This window comes from Lepidochelys olivacea (genome assembly GCF_965140295.1).
Source record: "Lepidochelys olivacea isolate rLepOli2 genome assembly, chromosome: 4".
NCBI classification, from domain to species: domain Eukaryota; kingdom Metazoa; phylum Chordata; order Testudines; family Cheloniidae; genus Lepidochelys; species Lepidochelys olivacea.
In genome coordinates this window covers 95,657,146-95,675,421 of record NC_140414.1, presented here as the reverse complement: position 1 = coordinate 95,675,421, position 18,276 = coordinate 95,657,146, and the positions used below count along the sequence as shown (strand labels likewise).

At 43.9% G+C, this 18,276-nt stretch overlaps 1 protein-coding gene across 1 annotated transcript in view; it reads right to left on the bottom strand.

Moving 5' to 3' along the window:
* The window catches only part of LOC311519336 (uncharacterized protein), a gene marked incomplete at its 5' end in the record, with an annotated part of 94,254 nt that extends 77,094 nt beyond the window's left edge, over positions 1 to 17,160 (bottom strand). The window contains 2 exons of the mRNA XM_084625755.1: positions 2,451 to 2,575; positions 17,133 to 17,160. Coding sequence (XP_084481881.1) covers positions 2,451 to 2,575; positions 17,133 to 17,160 — 153 coding nt within the window. The remainder of the gene's footprint in view (positions 1 to 2,450; positions 2,576 to 17,132) is intronic.
* Between the last annotated feature and the right edge of the window lie 1,116 nt (positions 17,161 to 18,276).

Sequence of the window (18,276 nt, the reverse complement as noted above, 5' to 3'; positions counted from 1 at the left end):
AACAAAAAGACACTCCCTGCCCTAAAGAGCTTACAGCCTAAATTTAAGACAAGCAGCAACAAACTGATGCAGACAAAGAAGAGGGAGTACAAGGAAACAATGAGACAATATTGGTCAGCATGACAGGCAGTGATCTCAGCTTGCTAGCTGCCTGTTAAGTGTTTTGTATGCAGTGTTGTTGTGTGAAGTTGGCCCCAGGATATTAAAGAGACAAGGTTGGTGAGATAATATCTTTTATGGGGCCAACTTTTGGTGGTGAAAGAGACAAGGTGTCAAGCTTACATAAAACTTTTCTTTGGGTCTTCTTTAGACCTGAAGAGCTCTGTGTAAGCTCAAAAGCCTGTCTCTTTCATGAACAGAAGTTGGTTTCACCCACCTTCTATCTCTACATTTTGTGTAAGCATCAGAAAAAGGAGAGAATTATAAGGACGGATTTGAAGGAGGACAATGAGGTAGCTCAAAAACAGAAAAGAGGGTGCAAAATGAGAAAATACTTAACACTGCAATGTTTGTTTTCATGGAAGAAAAGTAATTACAGAATAATTAACAGAGATGCTAATACAGAGCTGTTGGATACCTGCTGAAGTCTCTATATACTTCTGGGGGAATTCTGCACCACTGCGCATGTGCAGGATTTATGTCTCCCACATATTTTTTTGCTTCCCCACAGAAAAATGACTTTCTGATGGGGAAAGCAAAGGGAAGCCACCAGAGCAGTCATACGACCCTCCCCAGCAGTATGTTTTGGGTGCCCATGGCAGCTGGCAGAGAGGTAAATTGCTGTGGGGTATGGGGCAGGACTGAAGAAGACCCGGCTGGTGGTTCTTATGTTGCGCTGGGCTCAGCTGCTAGTCCCAGCTGGGCTGGAGAGGACAGGACTTCCTCTTCCCCTGCACAGTATCTGGGGCTGTGTCAGACCCACCCCCAGATTTCTCCCCTGGCTGTAGAAAGCTCTGCAAACTCTCCCCCGCCCCACGCTTCCTACACCTGTCACTCCTCAGCTGCAGGAGGAGGGATCCCTGTACAGGGAGCTGCTCCCCCATACCCCCAACCCCTGTGCATCCAGACCCCCCCCCCATACTCAGATCCTCCTGACAAGCTTCACCCGCACCCAGAACCACCACCACCCCCGGACGAGCCCTCACCCCCTCACCTGGATCATCCCAAGCCACACACACCCAGAACCCTACCCTACTGTGCCCCAACCAGCTGCACATGGATCCCCACCCTACTGAGCCCCACTCCCCCAGCATCTGGAACCTCCCTCTGAGTTCTCCACACCCAGAGCCCCCAGCCAAGCTCTATCCCCCCCACACACACCCAGACACCCCCCCTGCTGAACCCCCACCACCTTCACCTGGATCCCCCTACAGAGTCCCATTACTGTTGCACCCAGAACTCCCCAACAAGCCCCTGTGCATCCAGATCTCCCCCTGCACCCAGATCCTCCACTGAGCCACCCGCACCCAGACTGCCCCACACAGAACCCTCTCAACCCACACCTGGATCCCCCCCACACTAAGCCCCTTCACACTTGGATCCTGCCTTGCTAAGCCTGCCTGCCCGCACCTGGCACAGAGGGGCAGGGCTTTGGGGTGTTTCTGTGGCAGGTCCGGTCCTTGTGCTGTATCAGGGTTAGGTGCAACCTCGCCGCTGAGTCCATATCCCAGGGAGGAGCTGCACGGTGATCCCCCAAGTCCCACCTCCGTGCAGCCAGTGGCCTGTGCGCCCCAATGCCAAGGTGGAGCTTCCACATTTATTTGACCAATAAAATTTGCAGAATTTTAAAATATTGTGTGCAGAATTTTTAATTTTTTTTGGCACAGAAATGCCCTCAAGAGTATCTATAGCAGTAAGTTTTAAAAGACACGGCCAAGTAGTTTAGTCCTGAGTCTGAGGTCCTGGATATGGTCACAGTGGAGAATCTCTTCCTAAATCTCAGTATCTTGGTGAATGTCTCAGCAGCAGAGTGCTGCGATTTTTAGGGGAAACTGATTTTAAAATTGGAGGTGGGGCAGAACCTGACAACAGCGGCAATGATTTTTGTTATGCTGACAGACACGATCACATCACCCCAGCGACTCTAGCTGCGGCTATTACTAATTAAACGCCAGCAACGTCTGCCTGCGTACAGTGGCTGCTAATGACTGAGACAGGCGGGGCCGCGCCTGGCCGCCTCCTGCCCTCGCCCTGCAGCCCCTTTCCCGCTCTGGGGCCAGTCCTGCGCCCACGGACGTCAACGGCCAACACCCCTTTGCGCTTCGCGGGGCAGGGCTGAGCCTACATTGGGGAGCTGCCGCCGCCGCCCCTCGCTCCGGCCGCCGGGGGGAGTTGGCTGAGCTGCTCCGGGGCGAGCGGGGCCCGCTCTGTGGTGGCCGGGTCGGCCGATGGGACCGGGAGCGCCTGCGAGCCCTGTCCCCGCCGCGGGACCCGCCGCCCGGCCCACGCACCTTTTCCGCCACAAGCTGAGTCCGCAGAGATGCGCCAGGGCTCGGGCCGCCCTGCGGAAGCGCCGCCGCGGCTCGCCCGCTCCGTGGGGGCGCCAGGCACCGCTGAGCCCAGCCGCCCCGCGCCGCTCACGGGCAGCGCCTCCCTGGCCCGGCCCGGAGGCCATGAGCGCCGCTGCCGTGCCAGGGTCTGGGCGGGCTCGGGGCCGCGGTCACGGCGCGCTCAGGGTCCGGGCAGCAGCTGCCTCTCACGGTGCCCGGCCACGCTGTGGCTGCCCCCGTCCCGTCCGGGCTGGGTTCGCTGCGGGCGTCGGGTTAGCACCTGGGAAACGCTCTGCCCGCCTCTTAATTCATCACAAGCACCGCGGCTGTGCTAGGGAGCCACTCCCAGCAGCCCGCAGGCTTGCCCCTCGCCTTCCCCTCCCCTCCCTGGCACTTTAATATCCCGCTCTTACACCCGGGAAACTGAGGCACAGAGCAGGTGCCTACCCAAGCTCCCCAGCGACTCAGCGCAGAGCCGGGAACGGAACCCAGCCAGCCTGGCTTGTTGCCCTCAGTCTCAGCCCCAGCCCCTGTGCTGCCCCAGCTGTCATGGTTTGGTTTGGATCATGTAGTCATATAAGCCATGCTGGGCCTGACCATGGGGGCCCACTGCACAGATCAGTTTGCAGGATTAAGACAAACTGCCGAAGTGAAGAGGTGTTTAGGTTTACAGGAGGATATATAATCAAGGCCTAATTAGAAGCTGTCATCCTTATGCAGAGGTAGCTCCCTTTGGCAAGTGCAGGGGAAAGATTCCTATAAACTTCAATAGGAGTTGGATTGGAGTCAAATATTAGAGAGTTTGATTCTTATTTGTATAACACCATAAACATGCATGGCTCTACACAAAGCTCAGGGAGTCTACTTCTATCTATCCATCCAGATTCTCCACACTGCCTTGCACCTTATGTTGTCATCTACAGATATGCACAGTCGGTATAAAACACTGTCATTTGGATCTGATTGCATTTTATATTCACTTTGCACAGAGATGTAAATAATTTCACAAAGTACAAAATAGTGGAGAATCAGGCCCCATATCTTTCACCCAGCTTTGCGATGATGATTGAAAGAAAAACAGTTGATGCTATTTTACTCACCTTTAGAAAGAAAAGGAAGAGAAAACACACATACAGGAAAATACTAACTTTACACTTAAGAGCATTTCTCATCTGAGGATTTAAATGCATTTTATAAACATTAATCAAGCCTCATGCTTCTTTTGTGATGTATGTAGTATCTGTAAGAGATGTACAACTTTGGAGGCATGGAAATCTTCAAAGACTACTATACTGTATGATATGTGGAGCACTATGGCCACACAAAATATCCTTTGTATCAATAAGTATTTATGTATCTATGTATTCTGTTTTACTGGATGCATTTCCTGTGGAATTTGGAACCACTAGAGGTGTTTAATGCAGTCTCATACACTAAGAAATTGTTTAAATTTAAAGAGCAATATACCCCCATTTGCCTTACTTATGTGAGTAGTCCTTTGAAGCTTAACCTTCTGGGGAAAGGGACATTGTCTGGTTTCACCTGTTTCAGGAGGCTTGGGAGAACAAAGTCCCCCAATCTGTGTAAAGAGTGATCCTGAAATGACTCAGGTCCCTCAAACGGGTATGAGATTTTAACCATATGGAATCATAGAATCATAGAATATCAGGGTTGGAAGGGACCTCAAGAGGTCATCTAGTCCAACCCCCTGCTCAAAGCAGGACCGATCCCCAATTAAATCAGCCGAGCCAGGGCTTTATCAAGCCTGACCTTAAAAACTTCTAAGGAAGGAGATTCCACCACCTCCCTAGGTAACGCATTCCAGTGTTTCACCACCCTCCTAGTGAAAAAGTTTTTCCTAATATCCAACCTAAATCTCCCCCACTACAACTTGAGACCATTACTCCTTGTTCAGTCATCTGCTACCACTGAGAACAGTCTAGAGCCATCCTCCTTGGAACACCCTTTCAGGTAGTTGAAAGCAGCTATCAAATCCCCCCTCATTCTTCTCTTCCGTAGACTAAACATCCCCAGCTCCCTCAGCCTCTCCTCATAACCCATGTGTTCCAGTCCCCTAATCATTTTTGTTGCCCTTCGTTGGACTCTTTCCAATTTTTCCACATCCTTCTTGTAGTGTGGGGCCCAAAACTGGACACAGTACTCCAGGTGAGGCCTCACCAGTGTTGAATAGAGGGGAACGATCACATCCCTTGATCTGCTGGCAATGCCCCTACTTATACAGCCCAAAATGCCATTGGCCTTCTTGGCAAAAAGGGCACACTGTTGACTCATATCAAGCTTCTCGTACACTGTAACCCCTAGGTCCTTCTCTGCAGAACTGCTGCCTAGCCATTTGGTCCCTAGTCTGTAGCGGTGCATTGGATTCTTCCATCCTAAGTGCAGGGCTCTGCACTTGTCCTTGTTGAACTTCATCAGATTATGAGTGACATGTGGTAAGGTTAGTGTGGGTGTAGACTATTGTTTTGATATTATGGTTTTTTCTCTGAATGATTTTGTCCTAAATAAATCTACTATGTTATGGAGGCTGGCTAGTCAATGGTAAACCCTGTCTTGGCCCATGTTAGGCATCCAAACAGCTGGTGCTGGACTTAGGTCAGACCTGCTGGGGTAAGAACAATGAATTGCAAGGGAACTGCAACCCTAAAACTCTGGTCTGCTGGGAAAGAAATGAGGGTTCCCACACACAAAGAGGTGATAGCTAGAGGCCTGAAATCTAAGCGGGTATCTTTGAGGAGACCCTAAAGGAAGCAAAGGTGCAGTTAACTCCAGAACCATGACAGTATTGTCCCCATTTTATGAGTTGTAGCCAATTAGCTTGCATTTGGTAATATGTGATTTAGGAGTTGGGTGTGTGTGTGTGGGGGGGGATTTATTAGTAATAGTGGGAATAATAGGTAAGAAATAAGTGGGAAACCAGTACAGGGGGGTAGAACTGACAGGCATGTATTAATGTAGCATATAGATAAAATATTGAGATTAAATAGGGCTGAAACACAAGACCTACAGGCCTCAGACCTGTGAGATATTCGTTTAACCAAATAAGGCTTTTGGCATAAAAGAAGTTGACAAATTAACCACTATATAACCTTGTTAAGCGTTGATGATTAGGGAAATAAAATAACTGCAAGATACCAATTACGACCAGTTGAAATACACTGGGGATTTTCATTGAAATAAGATGTCAGCAATATATTAACCACAAGCTGCTATCGTGATTAATTGACAGGTGTTAATGAGTAAGAGAGGAATTGATAGAACCTATGAAAATTGGGGCACCAAAATTTGTGGTGTGTTGAAGTACAAATATGGGAAAGACATGACAATCTCTCTGCATGTTTATAATGCTCAGTGGATATCAGTATATCCTATAATAAAAAGGGGTCAGTGGGCCTGTGTGCTAGGGAGACACACCAAGAGATGCATAATTAACAGCCACCTGATGATCATCCATATGAATATTGTAAGGCAGTGAGGTACAGTTATTGCGTAACTATGGCAGGTTATTAAAATTCTATGCATGACTGTACTAATCAAACTGAATAGATGGCTGTGGGCAGCAGTGAAAGTAAGTTAAAGGACTTACCGGTACACCAGAGTCCTGAGTGTGGGGGGGGCATGGCCTCAACCAGAAGAGGCAGGGCCTTAAATCCCTGGGCCCTTTAAATCTTGATTTAAAGGGCCCTGGGCTCCAGCTGCAATAGTGGTGGCTGGGAGCCCCAGGCCCTTTAAATCACCCCTGAGTTACCAGCTGAGGAGCCCTGGGGACTCCTGGCTGCTACCGCTACCCCAGCGCTCTGGCAGAGCTTTAAAGGGCCCGGGGCTCTGCTGTGATAGTGGCTGTTGGCGCCCTGAGCCCTTTAAATCCCCGCCTGAGCCCTGCTGCCTGAGCCCTAGGGTAGCGGGGCTCCGGTGGCGATTTAGAGGGCCCCGGGGCCATAGCGGAGGCTGGAGCCCTGGGGCCCTTTAAATCCCTGCCAGAGCCCCACCGCCGCTACCCCAGGGCTTCGGCAGCAGGGCTCTGGCAGGGATTTAAAGGGCCGGGACGATAGCGGTGGCTGGGGTTCCAGGGTCCTTTAAATTCCCGCCGGAGCCCTGCTGCCGCTACCCCAGGGCTTTAAATTGCCATCTGGGAAAGCCGGTCCTGGTACGGTGCACTAGCTCTTGCCAGTACACTGTATCGGCTTACTTTCACCTCTGGCTGTGGGAAGAGTAAACAGGAAAGTCACACAATAGAGCAAAATAAGGACACCCAGCACAAACTTGAAATATATTTAGGGAGAGCTGTTGCTTCATGAATCCTGACTCCTTGCTCAAGCCTTGTTTTGCCAAAGCGAGGAGTCTGGACTAAAAAGCCAGTAGCTGTCTAAACTGACAGGCTGACAGAGCCTTTGGGAGGGAGTCTAAAGAAGTTGGTCTTTCCTAGATCCAGAGAATGGTAAACCTTCGGGGAAAGGCAACATATGTGTACATTCTGTTTCTATTGTTTAAGATAGTTTTCTCTGAAATGTTTTGGTGCTAAATAAATGATACTTTGCTTTAAGGAAATTGTTTGGTCACTGCTTACTGTCATTGCTCTCAGAGGGAACAGAACTGCAAGGGCTGAGCCCAAGTCAGACCAACTGAGGTAAACATGGTTAATACAAGAGGACAGACTAGGCCATAAGTTGGAGTGGGAGAATCACATGATTCTACTCAGAGCCAGGTAACAGCTTGAGACCTGAGGAAGGGTGTTCTCAGAGAGATCTGGAGGGGTTAGAAGTCCTGTTCACCTGGTAACTGACACTTACAACATTTTGAAATTGCACCATGCATAGATTCAGAGAGTGTTAAGGTCAAAAAGGACCACTAGCTCATCTAGTCGGAATACTGTATATCACAGCCCATTACATTTCACCTGTATACCCGCTATTGAGCCCAATAACTGGTGTTTGGCTAAAGTAAAGTATATAATCCAGAAAATGATAAACCTGTGAATTACTGTATAGAATAAAGTGTATTTTAAGGCAGAAGAAGTGTTAAGTGTATTGATCTCCCATATGAAAAGAGTCATAGAATTTGCAGTTTACACACAGCAGTGGGGACTCTGATCCAAGATTTTTATTTAATTTAATTTATTTATTAAAGTGGGTGACTGAACCTAGATTTCCAACTGCCAGTAGATCACCACTCACTTCGGTGCCTAAATATAGACACAGGACTTAGAGCCTAGCTTTAGACACACATATTTTTAAAATCTGTCTTTAGAAAGACCCCCGTGCAGAACTACATTTATCTACTTTAAAAGGACAGAGAGCTGAGCTGACCATACCACTATTTGATCCTGGTAATTATATAAAGGCTGCAATTCAGCAAAGCAGCCCAATTCAGCAAAGTACTTAAGCTTGTGTTAAAGTGTTTTGCTGAACTAGGACCTAAATTACTAACTTGATTTACTCCATAAGGCCCCCCAATTCTGAAAAGACTTGCATGCATAATTGGCTCAATTTGAGTTCAATGGGATTACTCATGTTTAAAATTAAGCACATTTGTAAATCTTTGCAGAAGTGAGGCCTAAATTATGCTCTACTCTAATAGATTCCATATACTTGCCACCATCTGGATTATTTTCTAAAAATGTGGGAAGCAGAGTGGAAGGCTTTTCAACATGGTAGTGTCACCATGATATATTTCTTCAGATGTAATAAATTATATTTTTCCTCAAAATATACCATAAATTCTCATATAAAACTTGAATATAGACATCTATGCACACACCCCACGAAATACCTCTATAAAAAGGATAACAAGATTAAAAAAAAAATCAAACTCAGATGTTACATCATAATATAGAAGCCCATCATGTTGTCTTTTAAAGTGTTCTGCTTTACCAGGATTGGTGAGTTCCTAAGTGAGACAGCATTTCTGCATCCATAAACCTTGTTATTTTTCCATCTCTTAACTCTTTTCCAACTTTTAACAAAATCTCAAATGACATGCTTTACTAATGCAGATAGCTGAAAACACTCTTAACCAGTTGATATCTCCTCTATAAAGTGTTCCCATATTTCTACTTCAGCAATGCATGAAACAAGTTAAAAATTACCCTGTTTAATTGTGATTTCACTATTGAAGCATGAAACAGTTTTACTTTTTATTTTAGACTTCAATACATCTAAACTACAGCTATTATTAATTCAGATACTAACCACTTACCATTAAGTAGCCATATAACGGGTAAAGGGCTTTTAGAAATAGTGGGGAAAGTCATGACTGAAAATGAATCCATGAATAAATGAGAATGGAAAAGATTAAATTAAATGACTAGTTTAGTAAAGTCCTCTTAAAATTTGTTTGGAGGGCTGAATTGAGTCAGCTCACAGCAGCACAGCTAATCAGTTTTTTTTAAAGTAAAGATTTCCATCTTGTGCTCCAAAAACAAGCCTTTTAGTTAAAAGTAGGTCTCTAGCCCTTACAGCTGTGAAGAAAACTTTCATAGTGTAAACTGATGCAGTGATGTCTGACTGCATCTGCAGACAGCCTGAAACCAATAACTGTGAGAGAGGTAAAGCCTAATGAAGATCACTTAAGGACTGGTCTACACTGGTGGGGGGTAATCTAAGTTACGCAATAATGTAGCTGAAGTCAACATACTTGGACCGGCTTACTGTGGTGTCTTCATCATGGTGAGTCGACTGCTGCCGCTCCCCCATCGACTCTGCCTGTGCCTCTCGCCGAGCTGGGAGTACAGGAGAGCACTCAGAAGTTGATTTATTGCATCTAGTCTAGACACAATAAATCGACCCCCACTGGATCGATCGCTGCCCACCGATCCTGTGGTTAGTGTAGACATACCCTAAAATGATAGTTATTCCCCCCCCTTTCAGTATCTAGGGATCCTTCATAGCTTAGACAGATTCTTGAGAATTTCACAGTTTTAATTCCTTCCTTTACCCCCAATAGCACTGTCTTTCCAAGTAAGGAAAGACAGACAGAAATCTTCAGTCTCATTCAACACTGCTTTCTAAGAACCTAGAATTTCTTCCATTAAATCAAGGGGAGTTTTTCCATTGCCTTCAATGAGAGCAGGATCAGGTCCTATATATGTAGGATTTAATATTGAGCAACAGAGGCACTCCATCCAGGCTTGAGCTGTGTACTCTCTCTGTCCCGGTCCAATTCAGGGACAAAGAACTGATCGTAGAACTCCTCCCTACCAGCACTGAATAATCACTCTAGAATATTGGCTTAGGCCAATGTTTGTTTCAAAGCTATTTGTTTAAATTACTAGACTTTTAATGTATATATTAAAAGTAATTACAATAAGCATCAGAAAAATCTGTTTTTCTTTAGCTCAGAATGAAACAAACATTCTTATTCACAGCATAATTTTGCTGCTCCATTAGGGCTTGATCCAAAACCATTGAAGTCAATGGAAGTCTTTTTATTGGCTTAATGGTCTTTGGATCAGGATCCAAGTAATCAGTTAAATGTATATACTAATGGACATTAGTAAGTCCAAAAAAGCTATATGGACACATCATAAATATCTTTTCTAAAGCTGATGAATTGCTTTTTCCCAGAACATTGCGTCTGAGAAACCATAAAAGCTTAGTACTAGAAACAATGGTTAATTCTTTTGGGGCTTGCTCCTGCTCAAGTTAATGGGAGTTTTGCTGAGCATAATTAATATATACACACAAAGTCAGATAAGGTTTGCAAGGAAAAAATAAGGCAAGAAAAGACAGTAGTAGTAGTTAATACTTGACCACGGGATTTAACATTCTCATCCTCGGTTTCCCTCATGTTTAGTAACCAGACTAAGTAAAGCACAGTAAATGGGATTGTTGATTTTACTATAAGTTTTCTGCTAGCTGGTGATGAAAGTGAACTTTGCACGGAAGTAGGAAGTCCAGAGAGTTGGTTATATTCGGGAGCAGGGCATACTTATTCGGGCCACCTCTGTAACTCACAACCACTCTCCATTCCAAGATGTGCTGGTCAGTCACTAGATATCTAAATATCTTCTTAGTATACAGATGGCTGTCTTCCACTGCTCTGGAGCAGAAGATCACACTTCCATTTGCGGATCTCCAAAACAACAATGTTCTCCACAGGTTGCCCTGCCTGAAAGGATTTAAAAACTAGAACTAGTGACTAGACTATAATTGCAAGTTTAATTATATGTAATAACTAGGGCACTACCAAATTCATGGTTCTTTCTGGTCAATTTCATGGCCATAGGATTTTAAAATGAGTCAGTTTCACATTTTCAGCTGTTTACATCTGAAATTTTAGGGTGTTGTAACTGTGGAGGTCCTTACCCAAATAGAGGTTCTGGAGGGGGCACAAAGCTGTAGTGGGGGGGGGGTTGCAGGATTGCCACCCTCACTTGTGTTGCATTCAGAGCTCGGCTCTGAAGGCAACAGCCATGGAGCTTCCTGCAGCCAGAGGAGGCTCCTGGAGATGGAGTTGGGTTCGATCTCTCCCATGCTGCTGACAGTGCCCCACCCAGGGGCTCCTAGTTGCTAGTCCTGGCTGGGCTGGGCAAGGACAAGACTTCCTCTTCCCCTGCACAGCTGCTCTCAGGTACCTCTTCTGGCTGCAGAAAGCCCTGTACACTCCCCCACACACTTGCTTCCTGCCTGCATCCCTCTGCAGCTACAGGAGGAGGGGTCACTATATAGGGAATGTCCCCCCTTCCAGATGCAATTATTAGCTTGTTTCAATAAAATAAAGAAAAGTCATGTGAACTTAACAGGATTTATTGATTGATGCTTTACAGCAGCAAACACTCATGGCTTAACTCCCTGATTAGTAGATATAGGCATCCAAGGTGGTTTTGTAGGGTAGTGATCTGATCTCAATTGGTAGCCTCAAACTTGAGAGCCACTGCCTTAAGTTAACAAAAGCAAACGGGGGAAAAAGGTTCTGGTTTCAAATATCATTAACTGAATGTCAGCATAGAGGATCCAGCGACTGTCTTTCTTCATTCCCTGTCTCTGCATTGAAAACACTTCTCTGTGTTTAGACAGAGCTCTCTCTGCATCCATGGAGTTCATTGGAACGGTCAAACAGCACTCAGATAGCCATGCTAGGTGTGGGATTCTGCCTTCCACTAAGAACATAAGAATGGCCATACTGGGTCAGACCAAAGGTCCATCCAGCCCAGTATCCTGTCTACCGACAGTGGCCAAATGCCAGGTGCCCCAGAGGGAGTGAACCTAGCAGGTAATGATCCAGTGATCTCTCTCCTGCCATCCATCTTCACCCCCTGACAAACAGAGGCTAGGGCCACCATTCCTTACCCATCCTGACTAATAGCCATCAATGGACTTAACCTCCATGCATTTGTCCATGCAAGAAAACACCTGCTGAGCACTGGCATTTAACTCTGCATGGTCAGGGTGATTTTTGTTTGACTGTGCTTCAGCCCAGAACAGTACAACCATTACTTTATTGTAAGTTTGGTGGATTGTGACTTGTTAAGATTCAAACCAAGTGATTAAGTCCATCAGTTCTGTGGTATTCTTGGCAACAAACTGAACTTCCTCATTCAGCTGAGCACGGTTTAGAAGGGTTGAAAGTTCTGTTAAATCCTGCGGTTTTGGTCTCTGTCAGCTCTTCTGAGATGAACTCAGTAGTACTTCAGGTGAGCTGCATGGTATTGTACAGTCCAAAACCAAAATTCCAATGAGTAATTACTGGCTCTGAAGGGAGTACAATTTTTTGTTCCCCGTTTTCAGTCGTGCTTGCAATATGCTGCCTATTTTGAAGTTGGCAGCTAGGGCAGTGTTTAAAGTTCTTTGTAATGTAGCTGACCTGTTTATCAACTTTACCAAAAACTTGCATCTCCACAAATCACTGACAAGAGAAATTATATATGCATTACATGTAATATGGACAGCATTTGGCATTAGACCTTAGAGAACAGATTTCAAAGATTTAGTCATGTAAGTTCCATTGTCGCTTATGAAACCATACACTCTGTCAAAGTCTGCACCGTATTTTGAAATGGTTTTAATTATCTCTTGAGAAACTGTAGTGTAGTTAACAGCATCAAAGTAAATGCTGTCAGCAAGCACTGTTAGCTTTCCTGTCTGTACATCTTTGGCCTTGTCAGAAATAAAAACCAAACAAAACATGCAATATGTATTGTCTTGCTCATCTGTCGACTCATCCAAAATAATTCCAAAAGACTCACAAGTTAATTTAATACTTCATAGTCTCAAAATGCATAGTACACACTTTTGGAAGTTAAAGCTGTTGTAACTTATTCGCACTTGGTAAGCGACCGACATTTTGTACATTCCATAGAATGAATTAATGTAGCTTTGCAGGATAAAGTTCTTCCAATGGGTATATTAGCACTTGCAAATGCATCCACAGGTTCCAGTCTAGCTAAATGACCGGTCTCAAATCTCTATAGTCTTTTTAAAAGGAGATGAAATTATTTGTTTTCTAAAAACTTTTCGTTTCCCAGCAATGCGCTATCCACAGCCCTCTTTCTGCTTCAATGGGTTTCTGAGTGCAAGTGGGACTGAACCATTGTCCCAAATGTGTGATCTAACGAAACATGGCCGCTTGTACAAAACAGTTTGTCACCATCAGCATGCAGAATTTGACTTCCAAGTTTTCACATGATCCGCAGCAGTAATGATTGTAAAGGTTTGGGATTTCCTTTGGACACTAATTTTAAAGTCATTTTACTTGTCTTTGGGTAGGCTGCCAGTTTATATCATTATGCTACAAAACTACCCCAATGTCCATATCTACCAATCAGTGAGTTGAGCCCTGAATGTTATTTGCTGCTGTAAGGTGTCGATCAAAAACTCCTGTCAAGTTCTTGACCTCTTTTTATTTTTATTTAAACAAGCTAATAATTGCATCTGGAGGGGGGGGGGCAGCTCCCTGTACACCGACTCCTCTCCCCATAGCTGTGGAGCAATGGGGGCAGGAAGTGAGGGGGGCAGACAGACATGGGCAGCAGGTGAAGCTTTGCTTGGGGGAGGCTAGCCCCGTGCCCCAGCTCTTCCAGCTGAGGACCCACCCCCAGATGCATCCGATGAAGTGAACTGTAGCTCACGAAAGCTTATGCTCAAATAAATTTGTTAGTCTCTAAGGTGCCACAAATACTCCTTTTCTATTAACAGAATGGGGTCTTGTGAACTGGGACTGAGATGGCATATTGCTTTTCACCACTGCTCAGAAGTACTGTAAATACATAAAAAAAAGTTTCATGAAAATTGTTTCAATGTTTTCCCACCCTTCAGACAGAAAAATTGTATGCTAGTGTTAAGCACTTTCTCCCTCTTGAAATGGTTCTCCTTCCCAAAAGAATTCCAAAATACAGAAAACTGTAATTTATATTTCAATGTAGTAAATGTGCCTGAGAGGTTTCAGTAAGCGTGAAATAACACAGAACTGATTAATATTTTGTACGGAGCCTGAAATTTGGCTCAAGTTCACTGACATTTCCAAGTTTAGGCCTGGATCCTTCACTGAATTGCATGAGCAGACCAGCAGTGGTCTGCACTTACAGTGAGTTGCAGGCTCAGGGCCTTATCTAACTAGGCTTTTCTAAAAAGTCTATTGCCATGATATTTAAGAACCAAAATAATACTTTCCACCCCAAGAACACAATGTGCTTCAAAATATCACTACATTAAATCTCACAACACAACTGTGAGGTAGGTATTACTGCTCTCATTTTACAGTTGGAGAAACTAAGGCACCAAGACATTAAATGATTTAATAAAATAAAGTTTTGCCTGAGATGCCAGGGGAGGAAGGATAGTGCTGGAAATCCGTATTATATGCTTAGCTCTGTTGCTCCCTAAAGGGGCCCATGAGAAATGTGTGGCTTTGACCCAAAACCAAGAATTTTTTTCAAATTTTCATTGAGTTTTGCTCAAGTGAAGCTTAAAGGAACAAGTCAGCCACAGCCACAATGGTTTTCATTCTACCTGAAAACTGAAAGTGAAATAGAGAGGGCACAAATCCAGGCAATCTGAAACTAAAAGGAAGTTTGCTGTGCCTCCTTCCAGAAGCTTATGAGTTTAGCACGGCTCTAATAATAGAGCTGTTCAGATTGCTTTTTAATATTTAATTATTTTGTTTTTATGGAGTTGTATTTTAACTGTTCAGCACCATGAATGCCTTGGCAGTGAACCTGGGTGTAATAAATAAATGAAGATTTTATATATATTTGAAGCTTTTTTTGAAAGAGCCATACATGTTTTTAAAAGGTAGTTTGTACCTATAAGCCCATGGTTTAAAAAAGTGTCACAGAAATATTGCAGGCACATGGCACGGAGTGTGCACCATGTACTGTATAGTTTCTTAATGAGGACTCTGACACTGACTATGAACCACTGAAACCTCTCATCATGACACTATAAATACTGATGGTGATGAACTGAAGTCTGAGGCAGCAGAAGCTTCAACAAGTCCTTGACAGATAGATGGATACAAAGGCTGGGCAGTAAGAGTGGGAAGATTGCAAGCTGTTTTTCCACATCACAGTTGCACTCTACAATACCTCTGAATTTGCAGATTTAAAAAAAGTCCAATCCAAAACATGGGAACAGCCAGAAAAGGGATAATAGGTACATCTGCAGAGCCAATTATTTTTTAAACTTTCCCTGAAGTTATGGGAAAGAAAGTATCGCCCTGGTCCACGCAGTGAGCATGTAAACAGCCTATCTAAGGGCTCTTGAGGAATCCACACAGTGGATTGTGACTGATATTCTGTTTGGCCTATATGCTAGGGGAGTTCTGTGCATGCAAAGAGAACAGACAATCAGTGTAAAGTTTCACCATGCAAATCTGTTAGAATAATTTTGTCAGTATGCAAGAAAGTGTATTGACAAAATCTCACTGTGCAATATTGCATATTTATTATGCATTTGCAAGCCCCATATCTGATGGCTTAATTAATATCTCAGATATTTGAAATTCCGCCTGGCTGAGAACAAAACTGTGTAAATTGTCATCTCAAAGCATTTTTAAAAAAATCTATAAACAGCTTCATTATTTGTATAGCGTCGAACATTTTTGAAACTCTTGACAAGATCTAAACTAAAACACAGATTTTTTTTAAGCTAAGGCCTTTTAATATTTTGAAACAAAAGCAATGTGTTTATTAATCTTACTATCCAGACCTTCTGCAGTCTTTATGCAGAAAAGACTGCCAGTGAAATAAGTGGACTTGAGTCCCTTCTAACAGTGGTGAGAATAAAGTAACTCCACTGAAGTCAGGTCAAGTCAGTGCAATTATTTCTGAAAGCAACATAGCTAAGGGATTTTCAATTGTAAGTTATTAATTATTATTATTATATCATAATCTCATAGTGTTCACATTATGGCAGGAGCCACTTTGTGTTAATTCTGTGTAAATACATAGAAAGACATAGACATAGACTCCGTTACAAAGAGGAGGTTACAGTCTAAGCATTAACCTGGCAGAGTTTGGGCATAGAACTGGCATACCAATCACATGAGGATTATTCCAGTGTAGGGGCATCCTCAGATAATCAAGATCAAGTATTCATGGCTCTCTTACACCAACCCATCCCAGCAGAGGAGTTATGGCCAAAGAACTGAGCACCCTTATGCCTTGCTTATCCCCAATTGCTCATACCAGCCATAGGCATTTCTAAGTTATGTCAGGGTCTGGCCTAGGATCAGGGTGGCATAAAAAGCCACCACCTTCGCACGCCTCCTAAACTATGCTGTGCTTTCCTCAGCTGTAACCGAGGATCTGGGTGTAAGAATTGTTTTTTTCAAAATTAATCGAGTTTAATGTTTCAAATCAGTCGCATATCAGGAGACCAGGTCATGGGTGATACGGCCTAGTGGTCAGAGCAGGGTCAGACCCAGAGTGAGACTCCAAATGCCAGAGCCAAGGGTCAAAGCAGAGTCAGAGCAACCAGGAATCAGAACAAAAGATCAGAACCAGATTATCTGGAGTCCGGGAGGACAGGAGCAGGGCTAGTTCTGAGGCTGGAACAGGAGGACTAGAACAAGGCCAGGTGGAGGTCAGGGTCAATGCTAGGTACAAGGCAGAAGCAAGGCAAGCACCAGGAAACAGAGATTCCACAGCAGGTACATTGAACAACCAGCAAGCTACTGCAGGGTTTAAGAACAGGCCTGCTAGCTTCCTCAGCCAATCAGGAGGGGCAGTCTGTCAGCCAGCCTAGCTAATATGGCCCAGCTTGTTAGGGCATCAGAAGACTGAGCAGGTGCAGCTGCTGGACCTTATTCCTGACATCGCAGAAATATATCTGTAGACTTAAGACTCTCAAATATATTTTCAAAAATGTGGAACAAACAAAATGCAGATCAAACCTAAACAATGCAAATGTTTTGGTTGTTTGTAGTATCCTTTCTTCTTACCCCATACTTAGGCAGTTTATTGTTAAAGCACACTAGTTTTACACTAGCATAACTTCATTGGAGTTACTCCCAATTTACACCAGAGGAAGCAAGAGCAGAATTAGGCTCTGAGAATGTAAAAGCCTATAAGTCAGTAACCACATCTTATTTCATGTCAGTGAACCACCAACTTTATCAATGATGCTACAGAATATTAGTAACGAAAACAAAACTATTTTTGAAAAAATATTCTTCAGATTCATAACTCACCTGCACGATCCTCATTGCAGGAGTCCATAGGCCAGAGGCAAAAATCAGTGGAGTTACTACAGATTTGTATCATACTAATTGAGATCATACTCTGGTATCATTTTTCCTTGCAACAGTTAGTGACATTAGAAACACAACAATCCCTGCAGAAGAGAGAAGCTGTTGCAATCAACATTATTTTACAAACTAAAATTAAAGCCTCAGTGCACAGGGAAGAAGAGCTAAGCATCTCCCACCAGGCAACAAAGATGTGTTGACAAGAAGCAGCACCAACATGATCCAGACAGTGAAAGAGGACAGTCACTTGGCAAGTTAAAAGTTTAAATGTGATCCAGAAATATGGCAGCTAAAGAGTGGACTTCATTTAAGAAAAGAAGTGAATGAAAATGTTGCCATTGAGTTTTCAAAGTTGAAAAATATTAAATTAACATACATAGGTACAATCCATGTACAGGGAAGAAGTGTGTGTGGGGGGGTCCTTTGTAAGGAAAGTATCTACTAAGGCAGTGAGATAGAAATTGGCTGTAAGTAGTGATTCGGGTGAGAATACAAGAAATGAAAAATAAATGAAGTGCTTAAATACCATGTTGATGGATGTGATATGAAAATAGAAATAATTGCAACAGCCAGCTGCTAAAGGCATCTAAGAATGGGAGAAAATCAAAGGTTGGAACAGTCTATTGCAGGTTTTGAAATTAAGGGATACTGTACTGCTGAGGAATCTTATGGAAACATCTGCTGGGTGACAAGCACAGTTAACCATAGCTCATAAGCATAGCCATACCTGTCATGTATTCTGCTTCCAACAGGGTATTTAACACTTCAGAGAATGGCTTCCTCTTTTCCCCAAAACTGCATCTGGCCAATCCTGAATAGTGTTACATGAGGACAGGCAGATTCTTTCCCAGCTCAAGCAGGTAATCAGTTTATAGAAGCATGAGGTATAACTATCCCATAATGGCAGATATTATTACTGATCATAAAACTGTCCAATCTCTTTAAAAGGTCTTGTTAACTATTTGACTTGATAGCCTCCTGAAGAAGGTTCATTGTACAGGTTGCCATGGCTGTATAAAGAACTATAGCTTTTGTTTGATTGTAATGGCCTACCTTTTAGTTTGTTCAGTTGTCCCCCCCGACTCCC